This window comes from Indicator indicator, chromosome 29 (assembly GCF_027791375.1).
Source record: "Indicator indicator isolate 239-I01 chromosome 29, UM_Iind_1.1, whole genome shotgun sequence".
NCBI classification, from domain to species: Eukaryota; Metazoa; Chordata; class Aves; order Piciformes; family Indicatoridae; genus Indicator; species Indicator indicator.
Genome location: NC_072038.1, coordinates 11,526,285 through 11,545,112, shown reverse-complemented (window position 1 = coordinate 11,545,112; position 18,828 = coordinate 11,526,285). Strand labels below are relative to the sequence as shown.

The window sequence follows — 18,828 nt, the reverse complement described above, 5'->3', positions numbered from 1 at the left end:
CTCCCAGTCCAAGAAGCTGTTGGGCAGAAGCAGGCCACAGCCCTCTCTGTGGGGAGCCCTCAGCCCCCAGACTGCAGTCAGCAGTGCAGATGTGACAATGCCTGGCTGCTTAACTCCATCCAGATGGATGAAACTACCTCCTTCACTCCATAATGAGGAAACCAACCACACACTGCCCAGTGAGGATTCCTTTGGTGATCTGGTCCAGGGAAAGGTGTTCTCAGAAGTCTCCTTTTGTTCTTCCAGGCTCTCAGCTTCCCACCTCTTGTTTCATCCATCTGCCTTTGCTACAGGGTTTTGCTGAGCCTTAGCACTGAAGGGTGTAAGCTACATCCTTGTTACTATAGAATTATCTTCTGAGCACTTGAAGATAACACCCCTTAGAAGCTGTGCCCCTGGAAATGCACCAGGAATGCTCTGTCCATAACATGTCCTTGTGGCCTATGTCTAGCCATCAGCAGTGTGCTGGCTTCTCAGTCCCAGCACTGCAGTGAAATGCAGCTAGGTGAGGGCCTTGCAGTGTAAACCCATTGTGATTTCTGCATCTTGTCATCTCCTGATTGTAACTCCCACATGACATCTTTATGCTGGAGGAAAATAGATGCAAGCACACTTTTGGCAGGCTGAGAGACAGTAGCAGCAGCAGCAGCATCTCTGAGCATCTGAGAGAAATTGCACTCTGGAAGGTATGGAAAACACATAGTAATCAATTTTTGCCTGTTTAGGGATTTCACAGGGAATCAATAAATTGTCAAGAGTGTTTAATCTGGCAACTGTGAACTGAAAGGCCAAGAAGAGAGTGTAAACACCTACTCTGATTTTAAAAGGGATTCAGCAATGTTTTACTATCTGTGTTATGCCTGGAATTGGGGTGCGATACAGTGAAAAGCATAAACCAGTCCTCTCTCCTCCTGGGTAGGCACTCCAAAGCAGAGCTGCAGAGTCTCACTGGCAGTGGGGAGGGATATTCTACACTGGAGGAGAGAACATGAGTCCCAGTGACCCTCTCACCTTCTTTCATATATCCATAGAATGGTTCAGGTTGGCAGGGACCTTAAAGCTCATCCAGTTCCAACCCCTGCCATGGGCAGGGACACCTCCCACCAGCTCAGGTTGCTCAAGGCCTCATCCAGCCTGGCCTTGAACACCTCCAGGGAGAGGGCAGCCACAACCTCTTTGGGCAACCTGTGCCAGTGCCTTCCCACCCTCACTGGAAAGAATTTCTTCCTAATTTCCAGTCTAGATCTACCTTCCTTATGAGAAGCAAAGCAGTTTCTTTTAGCCCCAAATTCCAGATTTCAGCCTTGGCTCATCAGGGTCTCTGAGCACAGGTGTCCACACCAGGGTCAGTGACACCACTCAGATATCTGACCTGTGTTCAAGAACCACAGCCAGCAGGAGCACTGCTATGGTCCCTCTGCCAGACACCATCTCCTGGCAGCATCATTTCTGCTCCTTTGCTCAGCTTTGTCACCCAGCTGCTTCTCCCTGCCTGTCATTTTTGTGCCTTGCCTGTTCTGCTCTGAGCCTTTTTGTGCCAGGGACCATTCCACCTGAGGGTACAGAGTCTGACCCAAGAGGACCTTAGAGATCCATCTCAGGAGCAGCTCTCCTGAGTCACTCTCAGCAGTGCCTGTTCTGGTTTTACAAGGAAAGGGTTAATTGGGTTTACTTTCCAAGCAATTAATTTTCCCTGTCTGGGGATTTGTGTTGTCATAATGCCTACAGGGAAGGTATATTAGCTGGAAAAATCCAAATTACTGGGCTTTTCTTGGCTCAGAGTGTTTGGGTTGAATTTAATGTTTGGGAAAAATGAATTCACATGCTGCACAAAGCATCAACAAATACAAAAAAAACACAATCAACATATCCCACTGAGAGATGATAAATATATCAGGCTGCCAGAAAGTGCAAGCTAGATCCCTGCTAAAGGCCCAGGGGGGAAAAGGCAGCAGTGGAAATGAGCAAGGCCAAAAGAGTAACTTCCTAAATGGCTTTAGGAGAAAATAATTCTACACCCCAGGAGCAGCCCTGTGGATTACTGTGCTGGGTGCACAACCATGAGCAGTCCAGGTCCAGGCAGGCAGAAAAGCCTCTCTAATGGTTATTCCCTTGATTGACAGCTGGGCTGGGAGCAGTGAGCTGCTTACCTGAGCCTGGGAGTGGTGATTCTGCAGCTGATGGAAGGCAACACAGAACCACTCTGACCTTTCCTGGTGTGGAGCACAGGGCACTGAGGACCAGCTGGACCTCTGGCTCGTGCTGTGCTGGTGCTGGTTGTTACTGGTTCTGGAGTGGGCCAGAGTTAGCTGGAGTGGTGTCTCTGCTCAGTTAGAAAGAGAGGTGCTGTTGCCAGGCAGTGTCCTCTGTAGGGTGCTCCCAGGGACATGCAGGGCATGCTGGCAGGTGCAGAGCACCTCGACTGGGGCACACAAATGCCCTGATTCCATAGGTGGTGATGCCACAGCCCTGGTCACCTCTCTGCTCAGGACAGTAGGGATTTTCCATTAGCCAAACCTGTTTCAAAATCTGCTGTTCCCCCTTAGTCTCTGGGCCCAGCTCTCTTTCCACTCCATCTGCTTCTGGGTAAGAAGAGAAAATCCTGTGCCAGGAAGGAAAATTACCTTTGTGTGAGGTATTATCTTTTCAATGGTGTGTGCAGTGAGCTGAGAGTGCCAGTCCCACACTGAGATCCTCATGATGCCAATTGCTAGCCGTTGAGCTGAGCACACCTCTAAAACACAAAATCACAATCCTGTCAAGGCTGTGCACCTTAATTTCCTTTCTCTTTGCATTAGGCTTTGGATCTTTCTTCCACTCAGCCTTCTAACCATGGAGAAGTACTAATAGTGACCAGACTGTGGTGGTTAATAAGGGTGCAGGGAACAGGAATTACTGCACCATGAAGCACCCTTTGCAGCTTCTGGGGCTGGAAAGAGCAGAGCCTGCATTTCTTCTGCACACAGACTTTGTGTTTCATCTCTCCCTTTCCACACAGAAGTGCTGGCTGATTAGCAGTCCTTCTAATGTCTTTCCTGCTGTAGATCAAAGATCAGTGTGGATTTCTATGTCTGATTTTATACAGTGAAAATGTCTTCCTTTGTACTTTGAATGCTGACAGTTCTGTGATTCTGTGCAATTTTGTATGAGGGGATGGCTCCTGGCATAGGAATGGGAGGCAGCTTCTGGGCTCTTACACTGCCTGGAGCAGGTGGTTGCCACGAGGCACAGGGCAAGTGGACAAGATTAGCACTGCTGGCTGTAGGAGTGCCGTGGTCAGGGATCTGCCTGCTTGTGCAAGCTGCTGCAGCAAGGGCTCCCTCCTTTCCTCAGCCCCTTGGTGGGGTTCATAGAATGGTTTGGGTTGGAAAAGCCCTCTGAGATCATCCAGTCCAACCATCAACCCAACACCACCGTGGCCATTAAACCATGTCCCCAAGTGCCATGGGCACAGGTTTCTGGAACACTGCTCTGCTCTCTCAGCATTAGCAGTCCTGCCTCCTGCTCTGCCACTGCTGGCCCAGCCCATCTGAGCTTCCCTTGTTTTGACATCAGAGGATTCAGCTGCTGTTCAAACCTGTCACCCTCATTGCAGACTTGGTAATTATCCCACCCTGGCAAGTGATACTCAGTGCACATTTCCTCCTCTGTGCTCTTTGGGAAGGAGGTTATCTCCCAGCGCCACTTTTCTGGAAGGTTAAGCATCTTTCTTTTCAGCTAAGTGGAAGATTTTTCCTTTAATCACAGCTCTCTTCCTGGTGTTTATCATCCTAACTAACCTGTGTCTCCCTGTGCTGGATCCATCCAGTGCTCATTCCTCCCAGAATTTCTGTCCAAGCCTTAATTTGTCATGACATTTGTTTACAGTCAGCTTCATTTCAGGACTGCTGCTTGGGCATTTGAGATCAGCTCTCAAGAGCTGTCTGTCTGAGCTCCTCTGAGCATGCCAAAACCTGACCACAATCTCTTTTAACAGCTGGGTTCAAAGCTGATTTCAGAGGACCAGGCTGAGAGCACTGAGGATTCCCACAGTGTGCTCCCCTGGGCAGGTCTCTGGCTGGCTCTCAGACCAGGATCTAAATTGGTTTTGAAAGACGCTGTGTGTGAATCACAGCACTCTGTGCTGGGTGCATGTTGGGTTAGTTTTAGGCATTAAGGAGAGAAAGTAGCAAGGAAAGCACACAGTGAGGAGAAGTGGCTGTTGACTGTGATAGCTGCTTTGTATCTGTGAGGCTACAAATCCAGCTTGCAAGGGTGGTGCTGACAAACCTGGGTGATGCTATAGCTCAGGAGTCTGCTGTTGCATTTAACCATGGTTTTGCCCTGTCAGTCAGAGGTGAGCAGATAAAGTGCCACCATATAGCTGGCAGAGAAGTCTCTTGTTCTGGTTTAGTGTGAGCCATGCAGTCTGGAGTCACTGCCTGCATCTCAGCACAAGCCTGGAGCACACCTGTAGCAGCAGCAGTAGCTTTAGGCTCTGGTTTGGTGAATTTTCTGCAGCATCTGTCTGGCTTTGGGCACTGTGTTTTCACTGGTGTAGAGGACATCTGAGCTGCATGCTGTGACCTACCTACCAGGCATGGTTCAGGCTTGCTCTGTTCTCCCCACCCTCTCCAGCCTCTTCCAGCTGGTGTTTTGTGTTTTGTTTGTTCTTTGTGTCTGGTAACACCTCAGTTAAAATGTGACTGTGGATGTGACAGCAAGGAAGGCACTGAGAAAGGTGCAGGCTGATGAGCTGGCACTGTGTGCCCCACCTCTCTTCCCACTTTTACCTCAAAAAATGATAATTATTCCTGGAGTGGATCCCGTTTGGCTGATGCCACGCCACTGGGAGCTGTGAAAGCCATCGTTGTGTGAGTTGCCTTCATGTCCTGATGAGCATGATCACATGCAGCACAAGCTGCAGAGAGGAAGAATATCTACTCTGCAAATGGATCCATGCTGCACCACTTGTGGATAAGCCAGATGTTACCCAAAGGTTTTCCTCCTTGTTTAAAGGCAAAGCATGCAGCACCCACAAGACCAATCCCCTGTGTCCCTTGAGGTCTGGCTAGTTAATGCTATATTTGATTTACACTAATGAATGGGATGGTAATGGGTTGGGCTTCATTTCAGCTTGTCACAGCTTTTGCTAGCAGCCTTGTTTTGCAGGAAGCCTTGCTTTCAGCTCTGGTAGAAGTGGAGGGGAAGGTGTTAATGCAGCCCTGCTTATTTTAGCCAGAGAGTGAATCAGAGGGTTTAGGAAAAGAGTTCAAGACATTAACCCTTTGTTTCCAGAGCAACACACACAATCACTGTGAAGTGAACAGATGGCTCTGGCATATTTTTAGCCTTGCTCTCTGTTCCCATGGTACTCCAGACTGTGTGGGATTCCCCATAGACTGTTGTAAGATTGGTGAGCCCGCCCAAATATCTTGTTTTGCAACACAGCATCAGAGGGAAGGAGGGAAAAGGAATCTGTTCAAATCGGCTCTGTTCAAGTAACTCGAAATGAGAGGCTCTCACCTGGGTCATGGATGGTGGCAAAGCCTGTAGAGAGATGCTGGCCTCATGATTCTGGTGCTTGCTCACTGGCAGCTCTGACATTACATTAGGAGGGATGAAACCCATGAGAAATGCTGTGGTAGGGGTACTGTCTGTGTAAGCATCCAAAGGTGCAGATGGCAGAGGAAAAACTCACCAGGATTTTGGTGGTTGCTGGCTTGAAGATAGGGTGAGATGTGGACTGTGAGGAACCTCTAAAAACTTCCTAATTCCAGCTGTGGTCAGACTCAGAGCTCTTCACATTCACAGTTTCAACATTTACTGGTGATTTTCTGTGGCCAGAAAATGCTCTGTTCTGTAAGCAGAGGTTAACCAGTGAGGCATTTGGTGCAAGGAAGGGATTCCTCAGGTACAGTAACTTCTGGGCCTCAGCTGTGGTTAAAAATCCTGAGAGGATGGTAAATGCAAAAGCTGGGTAGGTACTATCACAAGAGCTGTATTTGTTGTTATCCCAATCAGGTTTGTGTCATGTGTATTAAAGACTGTGAGGGATTTCTCAGCAGAGAACAGGAACCACAGCATCAGCTTTCCTGGCACTGCCTGGATTCCCTGCAGCTCTGACCCCCATGCCATGGTCCCACAGTCATGGGATCCGATCTCATTCCCAGTCTAGCCAGTTGAGCCATTCTGCCCTGGATGCCATGATATGGATCCCACAGCTCCTGCCCTCATCTCTCCCATGAGCTCTCCTGTTTGTCACTTCTGGAAGGTGCTCCAAGGCTTCTCCCCTGGGAGTGGGCAGGTGCAGCTCAGCAGATGCAGAGTGCTGGCTGTCCTTGCATTTCTGCAGGGCAGCAGCTGACCTGTGTGTGGGGCAGGCCTGCAGTGCTCCTCCAGTCCTGCCTCAGCACTTCAGCTGCATCCCCCATCTGTCACCCACCTGAGCAGAGGTGATCCTTACCCAGGGCATTAATAACACATGAGCACCAGAAGCTTCCCTCCTGGCTTCCAACACACGGAGCCCCCTGCAATGCCTCTGAAACCTCCCCTTTCTCTCTGTGCCTTTCTGAGTCACTGATACATTTCACACAGTCAGCAGAATTCTCCCAGTGTGGGTATTTTCTCAATCAGATGAGAGGGTTTGCATTATTTGTGGTTATGGATGTCACAGATTGAGGAATTTGCTCAAAGACAAGGCCAAGAGGATTCAACAAATTTGCTGATGTCACATAGGACACAGTCCCAAAATGCAGCTCCTAGCTGGTGAACTGGCTGTCCCCAGGTGAAGCAGAAACTGAAGGAACCCGCAGAAGACTTACAGACTTGCCAACTTCGGGGCTTGAATGAAGCCTGCTGATAGAGCACTGAGGGACAGTGACTGATGCTTGACATTAAAATTCCAAGCACATTCCAAACCATTGTTTCCAGCAATGATGTGTGTTCCTGCATGCTTTGGGATCAGACAGCAGCTGATGGAAATTCCTGATGCTGTTTGCAGTGGTATGAATTATCCATGTTGCACAGACTGCCCGGCTGGGGGCTGGGCTCTGACTCCTGAATGCTGCTCTTCCACTCCTGACATGTCTGGCTAGGAACATCAACCTTTGTGTGCTTAGGGATCACCTGATGTGATGTCCTGAAAGGGTGACAGCACAGCTTTTAACCACTTACTGCAGGCCAGGTGAATCTTCCAGGTATATCTGTCTTCTCAAAAGGTTTCACCTCCTTTTAATAGTTCCAGCCCCATCCTGGTTGATAGTTCTGGTGGGTAAACAACCACGATAATAAAAATTGTGCTTTGGTTTTAATTTGAGGTTGTTCAGGTTTAATTGGCAGGTAATTTCCTCTTCTGTGCTTTAGAGTCCTTTAGAACCTGCAATTTCCTGCTTGCAGAAGTCTTTGTACCTTGTAATAAGTCACCACTTGGTCTCCCTTTTGTTAAATTAAACAGAGAAAAAAACCCTGTCTTTAAGTCTGGCTGCATGAGGTGTTTCCATAGCACTTGCATGCTATGTCGGTTCCCTGAAGGCTGGCTGGGGTTCCAGCATCCCTTCTGAAAGCAGGTACCACAAGTGTGTTGCTGTTGGTGGAAAATAATTCCCAGAATTGCCAGAAAACCACAGAGAAGCCTCATTCCTCTCCAGTGCATCCATAAATCCCAGCTCATCAAGAGACACTCCTTGTCTCAGAAGATATGTTAATCCTTTTCCTTCTCTTCTGTATTCTGTTCTGGTTTGTGACCTTGCTTGGTGGTGCTTAAAACATTGGTGGGCTTCACTTAGGAAGCTCTCCAGAGCAGAGTGAGGCTTTCTGCATGGTTGTTAGTTATCAGCCTGTCATCTGCAGATTTCATCATCATGGCTTTATGTTCACTTCTAGTCTCTGGATGCAAACACCAAACAGCTTCAGAGAAGGACCAATCCTACCAAATGCCAGTAGAGATGCTGGATCCTGCACTAATGGGTCTGCTGAGCACCCATTAGCCTCTGCATCTACGCTATGGCAGGTTGGGTTTTGCAGTAGCCCTCTGGAGGGAACTAATTAATAGCTGGATTCATCATTTAGGAGGTTTTTACAAGCAAGGGAACAGCAAAACCTGTCTGTAGTGTAGGCTGTTAGGAGGTGAGGTGAAAGAGGACCAGTGTCTAGAGATGACCAGCTGCAGGGTGAAGCAGAGGACTAGGACCTGCAGAGCAAAGGGAAAGCAGGAGGGGGAGAGGAGGAGACAGGTTTGGAGTGACAGTGAATTACTGAGCCACAGCAGCAGGAGTCCCTCTTGCTTTGGGACTCAAAGACCTAAACTGGGGGCAAAACAAGAAGCCCTGTGCAGCAGTGTAAGCTTGGGCCCCTTCCCCAGACCCAGATAAGGCCAGTCTGTTAAAATCAAGGTGAGTGCAGCTCTGCTGCTCCCTGTGCAAGCCATATGGGAACCTCTCTAAGTCCACCCTGCAGCATTTACATATTCTCCTGTAGCTGCTTTTTGATGTTTCTCCCAAGTGCTCCTGCTGCAGGAGATGCTGCCCTGACCTTTGCTGCAAGCACTTGTCCTACCACCCTCCCAGCTCCCAGGTGTGCCCTGCTCACGTCTGTGAGACGTGCTCACAGACTCCTGCAGCATGAAGGCAAACTGCTGAGATGAATTGTTTATTTCAGACGGCATCTTCTGGCTGTGACTTGGATCCTGCTGCAAGATTTCAGTGGATGGAGCCATTGTGGGGGCCCTCAGAACTCAGTTACACCTAAATGAAACACAGATACACACACAGACACATTTTCTTTGTGCTAGCAAATTCCCTTCTGTGCTGGTCAGCTTTTGAAGACGACTCAGATCAGTAGAGGTCTGATTTTTTTTTTTCCTTGCCTGGAACTGGAAGCAGGATTCATTTCCAGTCAGAAAATCTTTGTTGGAAAAAAAGCTGTTTTGGCAGCATCAGGCTGAGACCTGGCCAGGAATCCTGAGAGGATGCCTTGGCCAGGAGGTGCCCTTTATTGAACTTAGTTGCAAGAAAAGATCAGTTTCAATAAATCTCTTCTGAGGTTTCTCCATAACCTGTCCTCATCTCTCTTCTTCCTCCACTCCCTCTTCTATAAAAATCCTTTCCCTTCTTAACAGTCATGCAGATGCTTGGAACATAGAGTGTGTGCTCATACCAAGAGGCACTGCAAGTCCTGGGACAAGAGGCGTGCTCAGGGATGCCAGGAAGGGAATTAGCTTGAGTTGCTGAGTTAGGTGACTTTGACAAAACTCAAATCTTCTTCTCATATGCAAATGGCACCAAAATCAAGAATGTTATAATAGCTCATCAAGCTCTCTGCCTCTGCCTGCATTGCTGCTCTTGTGAGAGCTGGAACAAGATGACTAGATGGAGTTTGAAATAAACAGCCTCCTTCTAATCTTTAGGACACAATGAATTCAGCACAAACAGCAGATCTGAAAACTTCAGACTGCAGAGTTGTGTGGCAGGGCACCACCTGAAACCCCTGTGGAAGGAGCTGAGCAGAGAGCAGCACGGCTGATTGTACCTAGACATAGCAATAGCCCAGTGTGCTGCTGGATGTTAAACCCTGACAGATGAACTTTTGAACAGCCCCTGGGCTACCTGTGGACTTCTGCATTGGCAAGAAATCCTGATGCCAGGATTTCACTTCTGCTCTCCTCCTGCATTTGGACTCAGCCATGTTATTAGTTCTGGCATCTAGCAGCTGGTTCTGCAGCAACTCAGGGCTCTTATGTGTTTGGCCTTTCTACTTAATTCCTGCTCTCTCCTTTGCTGGGCAGGGTTTAGGATGGCAGATTTCCTGCTGAGGCTCTACTGTGTCCACTCTGTACAGAGCTGGGTTGTAAATCACAGCCTCAGAGCTGAGACTCCAGCCCCTCCTGCTTCTTGACCCAAGCCTGCTCACCTGCAGTGTTCCTCAAAGCCTCAGCCCTTCACCTCTGTGGTGCAACCAGAACTTGTATTCAAGAGGCACTGCCTCATTTCATTGCCCACTGCTCTGTGACTCTTTCTGCTCATTAATATCTATCTGCCTTGGCTGGGTTTGATTTCAAAATTGTTTCTTCATGTCAAACCTTGTCTCTATTTTCACTGCAGACTCTTTAAGGTGTTCCCAGCCTCCCCCTACGTATCAGAAAGCAGCAAGGACAAAGCCCTGTTTGCAGAGCAGTCAGTGCAGCTGGGAAACCCAGCAGAGAGGAGGCAAATGGAAGTGATTTGTTATTACAGTGCAGAAATATGTTGGCATTGGAGGACAATCACCCATTCATCCAAGCAAGTTATACAATAGGGACTGAGGGTTTGGGTTACTCTACTTCCCAAAGCAAAAGTGGTTTATGTCTTCTCTCAGAGACTATTGGATGTCTGCTGAAGCATTCTTTAGAGAGATTCTTGCAGCTGCCAATAGAGCCAGGTAGATTATTGAGCTTGCCCCTAATTTTTTCTGTCCTTGTCCTCTTCCTACAGTAGTTTGCCCTCCAGCTCTTCCCTCTGCTGTTCCACATGCAGGGGGACTGCTCTGTGCAGCAGTGCAGAGAGAAGTGTCAGTCCCCAGCCCCAAACAGTCTCTAGCTCATCATAATGGTTATGATGTTGACCTCTGGGGCACGTGATGTGATCCCTGTGCTGCCTGTTGGTACCACAGCAGCCACAGGGCCACTCCTGCACTGAATTTTGGCGGTGGTTGGTTTTGCACTCCTGTGTCCCTTGCAGTGGGATCAGCAGAGTTGTAGGGCTCAGGAGTCTTACTGTGCCCAGGACTGGAGCAGGCTTCGTTGCCCAGTCCATTTAAGGGGCTGGAAGGCTGCTGCTTCCTCCTTTACTAGCAGACTACAGTATCTGTAAGCCCAAGGGGTTGTTGACTGCAAAAAGAAAACCAAGCTTGGATGTCATGCAGCTTGGCAGTTAGGCTGACAAGCCCTTGATGTTTCCCCAGGCAATAAATAAGTGTTACAGCTGGTGATTAATTGCTGGGAGGCAACCCTTTCTGAGGAGGAGGAGGATAGGACATTACTCCTCTCCAAAGTGAAGCAGGAGGATGGCTGATGCAGTAGAGCCAGCAGAGAAGATTAAGGGGTGCCTGTGATGGCATAGCTTATTTGGCCACAGCTCAAAATTGGGCTTAATTTGAAGTAATGCCTTCAGCCCAGAAGTAACTAGGAAGAGCTTCTTGCCTCACCCCGGAAAGCTCTGGTAAAAAGCATGAGCAAGTGCACTCCAGGCTGGAAGCTGTGCAGGGATTTTTGTGCCACACCAGTGTGCATTAATTCACAAACTCTGTGCAGGTGTCCAGCTAAATGTGGCCCCAACTTGATCACAACCCTTGGAGCCCCTGACCTGTGCTGGCAGCTGTATTGATTAGCACTGGCTGAAGATGTAGCAGAAATTCCATCAGGCTGCTCTGTAAATTCTGGTGTCAGTGATTTCCATTCTAAAATCTAATTGAAAACCTGCAAAATTGCATTTAAGGGGAACTGGAGACTGAAGCACTTTGCTCAGGTGATAATTTCCTTTACCTTGAAGACGTTGAATGTATTCTCTGTGCCTTTATCATACACACACCCAGGGATATAACATTGGATTTAATTTGATTTTAAGAAGGTAATTGCATCTGGCTGAGCAACTGTTGGACTAAAATCATTGGATCAGCTCTGAGAAATAAACTAAACATGCCAGATTCCCTGGGAGCACCCAGTGACTCCACTGTCTTGTGGCACAATATTAAATCGTGTAGAGGCTTCCCAGCTGGCTGCAGGAATCTGTACATTAAAAACTAAAACACAATTTGTTGCCTCTTAGCAAGAGACCAAGAAGGAAATAGGATTCTGTGAAGCAGCCCTGGGAGCATCTGAAATAGTATTTACTTAGATTACAATGATGGGAGCTTGCCATTTGTCAGAGAGAGTTACAGGCTGATCTTGTAACCTAGAAGACTGGTGTCTGAGTAGATTTTGTTGCTGTGTCCATGAGGGGACAGATGCTCAGCTAGTGGCCACACCAAGCTCTTCACCAAAGCCTCTGGAGCCAGGCTGACTCTTTACACCAGGCTGACACATCTGCGCCACATATTTCAGCTGCTACAGTGGTCAGGAAGATTTGGAGCTGCTGCAAAGATCTTGATGCTGCCAGCCTCAATGGCCTGTTTGATTATACTGCTTTAAATGCACCTAGATAGAGTTTGAAGAAAGGAATTTCTGCCACTACTTGATCTTTGTCATCTGTGCTGGTTGTGAAGGAAAGCAGGGCTAACACTGACTCAGCTGTCCCCTATCAAGCATGGCTCTACTTAACTGGCTTCAGCAAGGATTTCCAGCTGGCTTTGTAGCCATTAAACACAACTGCACTTGCTTGTGGAGTGGCTGTGTTGGGAACAGAAACATGTCCTCTGCTGCCAGAAATTAGTGGAGCTACAGTAAAGTCTGGGATAGCAGAGGTTGGAATTTGATGGTGAGTCACATGAGAGCTGCTGGCTGGGCTCTGCTGCCCACCTGGCAGGACTGGAGTTGTTGAAGTTTTCACAGAATTGTCAGGGTTGGAAGGGACCTTAAGGCTCATCCAGTTCCAACCCCCCTGCCATGGGCAGGGACACCTCACACTACATCAGGTTGCTCACAGCCACATCCAGCCTGGCCTTAAACACCTCCAGGGACGAGGCTTCCACCACCTCCCTGGGCAGCCTGTGCCAGTCTCTCACCACCCTCATAGGGAAGAATTTCTTCCTAACATCCAATCTGAATCTACCCACTTCTAGTTTTCTGCAATAAGACACTTTAAAGATTTCTAGCTTGCCCTGGGCTCTGAACTCACCATATAGCTCCTTATTTATCCTGCCTGCATCAGCTGATTTATTTTTTTCCTAAGCAAAAGTGAGGGGAAAGAATTCAATACAAGGATCAAATCGTTCCTTTCTTATTCAGCATAGGATTTTTCATGGGAGTGAAAATGTTTTTGTTTCCTCATCCCAATTTGCTTGTTCTAAATGAGGCCCTTGGCTGCTGGTGGTGTTTGTTGGCACAGAGGGAATTTATAGGCATTGAGAGGATCTGAAGGAAGAAGTGCCATGTGCACGCACGTTAGTGCATTATCTGCAGGGCTTTAAGGAACTGCTAGGGGCTTGCTAGCTTGTAAAAGAAATTAACCAACAACAACAAAATCCACCAGAAAATTGAGAAACTGGGTCATCTGGATTCGTTTGCTGTGTTTCCTTCCAGCTGGGCTTTTGCTGCTGCTCAGACTGACATAGCTGAGCTCACATTGTAGTCCCCAGGACTGTGCAGCATCCTACGTGCCTGCTGTCCTTGCCTCCTACACTCATCTTGTTTGTCTGGATGGCCCAGATCAAGGTCAGGGTTGTGCTGCAGCTGACTTTGAGCTTGCTTATGAGCAGCAAGAGGCTGCCTCTGCCTCCGTGAGGGTACCGCTGCCTGAGGTACCACAGGCAAAGGCACAGGGACAGGAGGGGACTTGCACAATGTCATGCAGCATATTTATCACAGAGGGGAGCACAGCCAGCTGGGGTGTCCCAGCACTGTGCTCACCTCCCTGGACTGCCTCTTTCCTTATTCTTCTTCAGCTACTTGTTTCTCTATTTCTTTATTATAGACAGCTTAACACACAACAGCCTCTGCAGTTTAGATTGCTTATCTCTTGCACAAACCCTCCTGAAAGGTCTGACAAACCTTCTCTGGGGCAAATACCAATCTGGTGGCTGTGTTTTGATTCTGTGTCATCTCATTTCATGGTGAGTAGTGATCAGAAAGGCTGAACTGTGAAGGTCAGGTTATAAACATTAAATACATTTCTTGTTTGCTTAGTGGACTGAACAGAACCCTTCTCTGTCTTACCACATGAATCTTTTTTTGTGCTGTTAATATATTCCTATTTCTCTACACAAAACTTGCATCCTCTGTGGCAAGGAAGTTTTGCCTGATCCCAATTGCCCAATGAGTTTTCTCTCCTATAATCTGAACTTTTCAAGGACTGAGGCTGCTGTGTGTTGTGCACATCTTTGTCCTTTCTTCTTCCCCAGTAACTTTTGATAAGAGGGATGCAGATCACAAAGGTTTTGCTTTCCTGTGAGCTGCACACACAGCAAGGGCTCCTAAGAAAGGAGATTCTGTTAGCACCCTGCCCTGAGATGAGAGGCTGGGTTGCAGATTCACCTCTTATTGAGCTTTTGGGATCCTCATGGGAGAGTATGAACATGTCCTAGCTGCAGAAGTTTTGGTTAGAGCACATATCTTGCTCAGCACCAGACAATCCAGCTATAGGACATGAATTCTCCTTGCAGAACAGTGTGTTGGTTGGTGAAGTCAACACTACAGCTATTCCCCAACCTGGGGTTTTCTGTAGAAGGTGTAGACCACCTGAGCAACAGCTGATACACCAAGCTCAACATGGATTCTATGATCTTGTCTTTTAGGTGGAAAAACTGGCCAAGTACTTGGACCCAAATGATTTGGGAAGAATCAATTTTAAGGACTTCTGTCATGGAGTTTTTGCTATCAAAGGTATGTGCATATTTCTTCCAAGTAGTCCAATTCAGTTCCACTAATGTTCCTGTGGCTGCAGGAAGCGTAATGATCAAAGGCATCCTCTCTTTTGACTGTGACTATTTGCAGTGACAGGAGGGCAGCTGCGGGCACAGAGCCAGGAAGTTTTTGCCTTTCGTGCACCTGACGTATCAGAGGTGAGCGGTGAACAGGGGCTCCTGTGTTAGTGTACTGCTGGTTTGCAGAACAAATGGGATGTGTTCTACAGAGACATGGAGAAGAAAGAGCAGCTTGGTGATTAGCAGGCAGTGCTAAAGTTTGGTACTTCCAGGTGCTCCTCTGGTTCTGCTGTTGATTCATGGAAGGAAGGTAGAGAGCTCTTGGCCTTTAGTTTCTCTCCTAGGATGTTTAAGACTATTTGTACTCATCCTGAGTACCTGAATGTTTAGCTAAGTACCTGAGGACATATACTGGAATGAAAAGGGTTGATTACAGGTTGGCCATGCAAGCTCTAAAGACCAGGTAGATCAAACCCTTTCCTCTGCAAAGAAACAGAGTCCTTGGCAGATATTCTTCTGCTCTAGAGCTCAGCCAAAGGCACAAAACAAACAGTGGAGAAGGATTTCAGCTGCTTTGCTGGCAGATAGTTTTCTAGCTTCCCTTAGCTAAACAATCCAGCCTGTCCTTTTCTGGACACGTAGTATGTCCTTAGCAAAGTGCCAGAGTGCTGTCAGCCCAGAGGATCCACTTCAGGGGCAAGATGAATGTCACAGCAATCACAGTGTGGTTCCAGGAGATGCCTCTGGAGAGTCTGCTGCAATGAGCTCATTAGGAAGCCATAATGATGCAAGAAGTTAGCACCACAGCCATTTTAATTAAAGTTATGGCAGCTGAGGTCAGAACAGTTCTATGAAATTACAGTGAGAAGCTGATCTCAGTCCATGTTCTTGGAGACACCTTCCAAGGTGACACTGAGGTGTTTGAGGAGAAGGCAATAGAAAGCCCAGAAAGAAAGTTTATAGGTGAGCCTGTAGGCACTAAAGCCTATAGTAGAGGTTTTCCTTATCCAGGAAAGTCTGCAGCAAATTGGGTCCTGGGTTAAAGATGACACAAGCCCTGCAAATCATTTGGTAGTCCTCTGTAACTCACAGTCTAAAGCCGTGCACAAAATATGATCAGAAAAGATGTGACTCAGAAGATCTCTTCTGTAGTACCTGTGCCCTTGTCCCCAGTGGGCAGTGCCCTCAGTGGAGGGGTGGGCAGCTATGTTACCTTACTGTGAGGGACAGCATGGCTTTGGGAGAGCCATGATCCCTTAGGAGTTACCATCCTTGCTCTCCTGGTGGGACCTGATCCATGTATTCGTATCATAAGGTTTGGTCCTGCAAGGATGTAACTGAATGGAACTCTCTGGGATACTCCAGGTTTATGAAGAGCTTAACAGCCTTACGTGGAGCATATGAGCAGGGTCCATATGATGTACTTGCTGGCTATCAGTGTGTCCATGTGAGCAGATACAGAGGAATCATCCTGCTCTGCAGCATCACCCAGAGCTCCCTCAGCACCACATTAATGCTGTTAATGCTCAACCAGCATCAGTGCCAAGCCAGCTGTGTCTGTCTCTGATAAGGGATTGTTGTGCCTGCTTTCCCAGCTCCTCTTCAGCAGAGCTGCTTCTCTTGCTTACCTCGCAGCATGAAGGTTGGGTTGGTCTGTACCAGCTATATCTTTCTTGAAAATTAAACTGGTGGTACCAAAGTTCAGGCAGGCTGTGGCTGCCTTTCAGGGTGGAAAGCCTGCACCCTCTTGTCACCTCTTGCTTTTTGGTGCAGCCATACCCCAGGGGTAGCTGCAGGGTTGTCGTCAAGCAAAACCAATTTGTCTTGGCAGCAGCAGAATACAAACATGATTCTTTGACATCTCAGCCCATTGCAGATGCTTGGGGCAACAGGATTAAGAGTGCAAAATGAGATCCTCCTATAAATCCAGTGGGCTTTTTCAGGAGTATGAAGCTGTGTTTTTCTTAGCACTGGAAGCCAAATGGTTACACTCAAGCTTTACTCTCCCAATGCCTTGCCATGTTTCTTAAATTCATTTGAAGTCTCATCAATATCTCATAGATTCTTGCCTTTATAATACGTTGAAGAAATTTTTTTGCTGCACAGAGGTGATGTAGTGCTAAGGTGGTTTTGGTAGTTCACTGCCTTGTGTTTGTTTAAAGCATGAGGCTTGAAGCATCTAGAACAACAGATTCATCTCTTAGTGGTGAAGAATTGACCTCTGATGATGCTGATTGGAGCATTTCAGATGCAGGTATGGATCTTGGGAAAAAAACAATGTTGGAACCTGAAAAAATCCCAAACATTGAAGTGTTTTCAGTGCCTGCTCTGTAACTGGTGGTAGCAGCTCATGCAGCAGGGAGAAACCTCAAGCTCTGGATCTAGAATCTGCAGCTTGGCCTCTTTCCCCCATAAAACCAGGGCATTGTTCACTCTGCATGATACAAATTAAAAGTGTTTTGTTCCTTTACAAGTGGACATCAAGGCTTGCCCCCTGCCTACTGCTTCTGAGCTGGACAGACCTCATGACATGTGAGTCATGCACCTCCACAGCAGCTGCTGGCACTATCAGATGGGAAAGACAACTAATCTTCTCTGGCTGCTGAGTAGCAGGAATGGTAGGGAGGGATGTGCTGAGGAGCCTCACTAACAGCAGGGGTCTTTGGAAGTGATGGGGAGGACTTTATCAAGCAGAGCTGTCTATGCCAGAGAGAAGTGTGTTGAAGAACTCATTCCTGCTGGGTCTCTGGGATGGAATGCTGGACAGGCAGGGTGCTTTCTATTTATGGAAAGCTTTGCTTCTTTTTGCTGGTCCTTTGTGGATTAAAGGACTTTGCCTCAACATCTGTGCTGAGCCCCCTGCTGCCTAGGCTGCTTTCCCCATGCAATTAGGCTCTGCCAGAGCCAGGGACAGCCTTGCCATCAAATTGAAAGCTTTGCAGCAATTTCATTGGGATGGGGAGTGGGAAGGTTTTACTCCTGCTGAAGCTGTCCTCTCTGTCTGCTCACTGCACTGCTTTATTCCTAATAACAGTGTCTGTCTGGAGAGCAATTGCCATGAAATTACACCTCTACCCTCTTACCTAGCAGCTCTGTCAAACCAGGGTAGGCTAAGAAGTGACACTGCTTAGAGACTTTGAAAGCATCCAGAACATCTCTCAAAGGCTGAATTCACACTGATTTCAGCAAGGTCAGCTGGGGATCCATTCCTCTTTGCTCAGTGGAGTCAGTTACTGGTTTTGCTGCACTGAATTTATTGCACTGATGTGATAAATATTTCCTGCCACTTGCAATGCAGGGAGCCTGAGTGGAGCTGCTCTTCCTAACGTGCTGTGCAGGCATACCAGGCTCTTGCCACGTTTGGCAGGCTCTAATTAAGTCTGACCTGTTCCTCTATTTTAAGGTTTCTGTTGTCTTTGCAATAGTCTCTCTGCTTTGATATTCCACTTAAAAAACCCCAAACCCTGACAAATAAAGGCTGAGCTCCCCCTGCTGACCTCCGTGTTGCAGCTCCCAGGGATGAGAGGATGCAGCATGAATGCAAATGCAGACTTAAAGGATAAAGGCAAATGTGTTCTGACTTCAGAGGTTTTTTTAACCATGGAAACAGCGCTGATCACTGGGTACTAATCAGAGGGCAATGGCTTTCTTGACAGGCTCAAGAAGTGAGCCAATGCCAGTGTATGAGGTTCAGCAAGTCCGAGTGCAAGGTCCTGCATCTGGGTCCAGCTAATCCCAGGCACAAATCCAGGCTGGATGCAGAGTGGGTTGAGAGCAGCTCTGAAGAAAGAGACCTGGGGGTGTTGGTTGCTGAGAAGCTCCCCAGGAGCCAGCAGTGCCCTCATGCAGCCCAGCAGGCATCTGTGTGCTGGGCTGCAGCCAGAGGAGTGTGGGCAGCAGGGCAGGAGAGGGGATTCTGCCCTTTGACTCTGCTCTGCTGAGACCTCACCTCCAATCCTGCCTCCAGTTCTGGTGTCCCCAGCAGAAGAAGAACACAGAGCTGCTGGAGAGAGTCCAGAGGAGGCCACAAAGATGATCCAAGGCCTGGAGCACCTGTGCTATGAGGACACTGAGGGAGCTTGGGGTGTTCAGTCTGAACAAGAGAAGACTCCAGGGGGACCTTAGAGCTGCATTCCAGTACCTGAAGGGATCCTACAGGAAGGCTGCAGAGGACTTTTCATGAAGGTGTCTAGAGACAGGACAAGGGGGGGGGATGGTTTAAAGCTGAGAGAGAGCAGGGTTAGACTGGAGCTGAGGGGCAGCTTCTTCAGTAGGAAGGTGGTGAGGCTCTGGAAC

General features: G+C 48.0%; 1 protein-coding gene across 1 annotated transcript in view; it reads left to right on the top strand.

The window, feature by feature from the left end:
• Positions 1–18,828, top strand: part of RAB11FIP4 (RAB11 family interacting protein 4) — a 113,477-nt gene that overhangs the window by 19,154 nt on the left and 75,495 nt on the right. Inside the window, exon 2 of the mRNA XM_054393812.1 lies at positions 14,404–14,491. Within this exon, the coding sequence (XP_054249787.1) occupies positions 14,404–14,491 (88 nt within the window). The remainder of the gene's footprint in view (positions 1–14,403; positions 14,492–18,828) is intronic.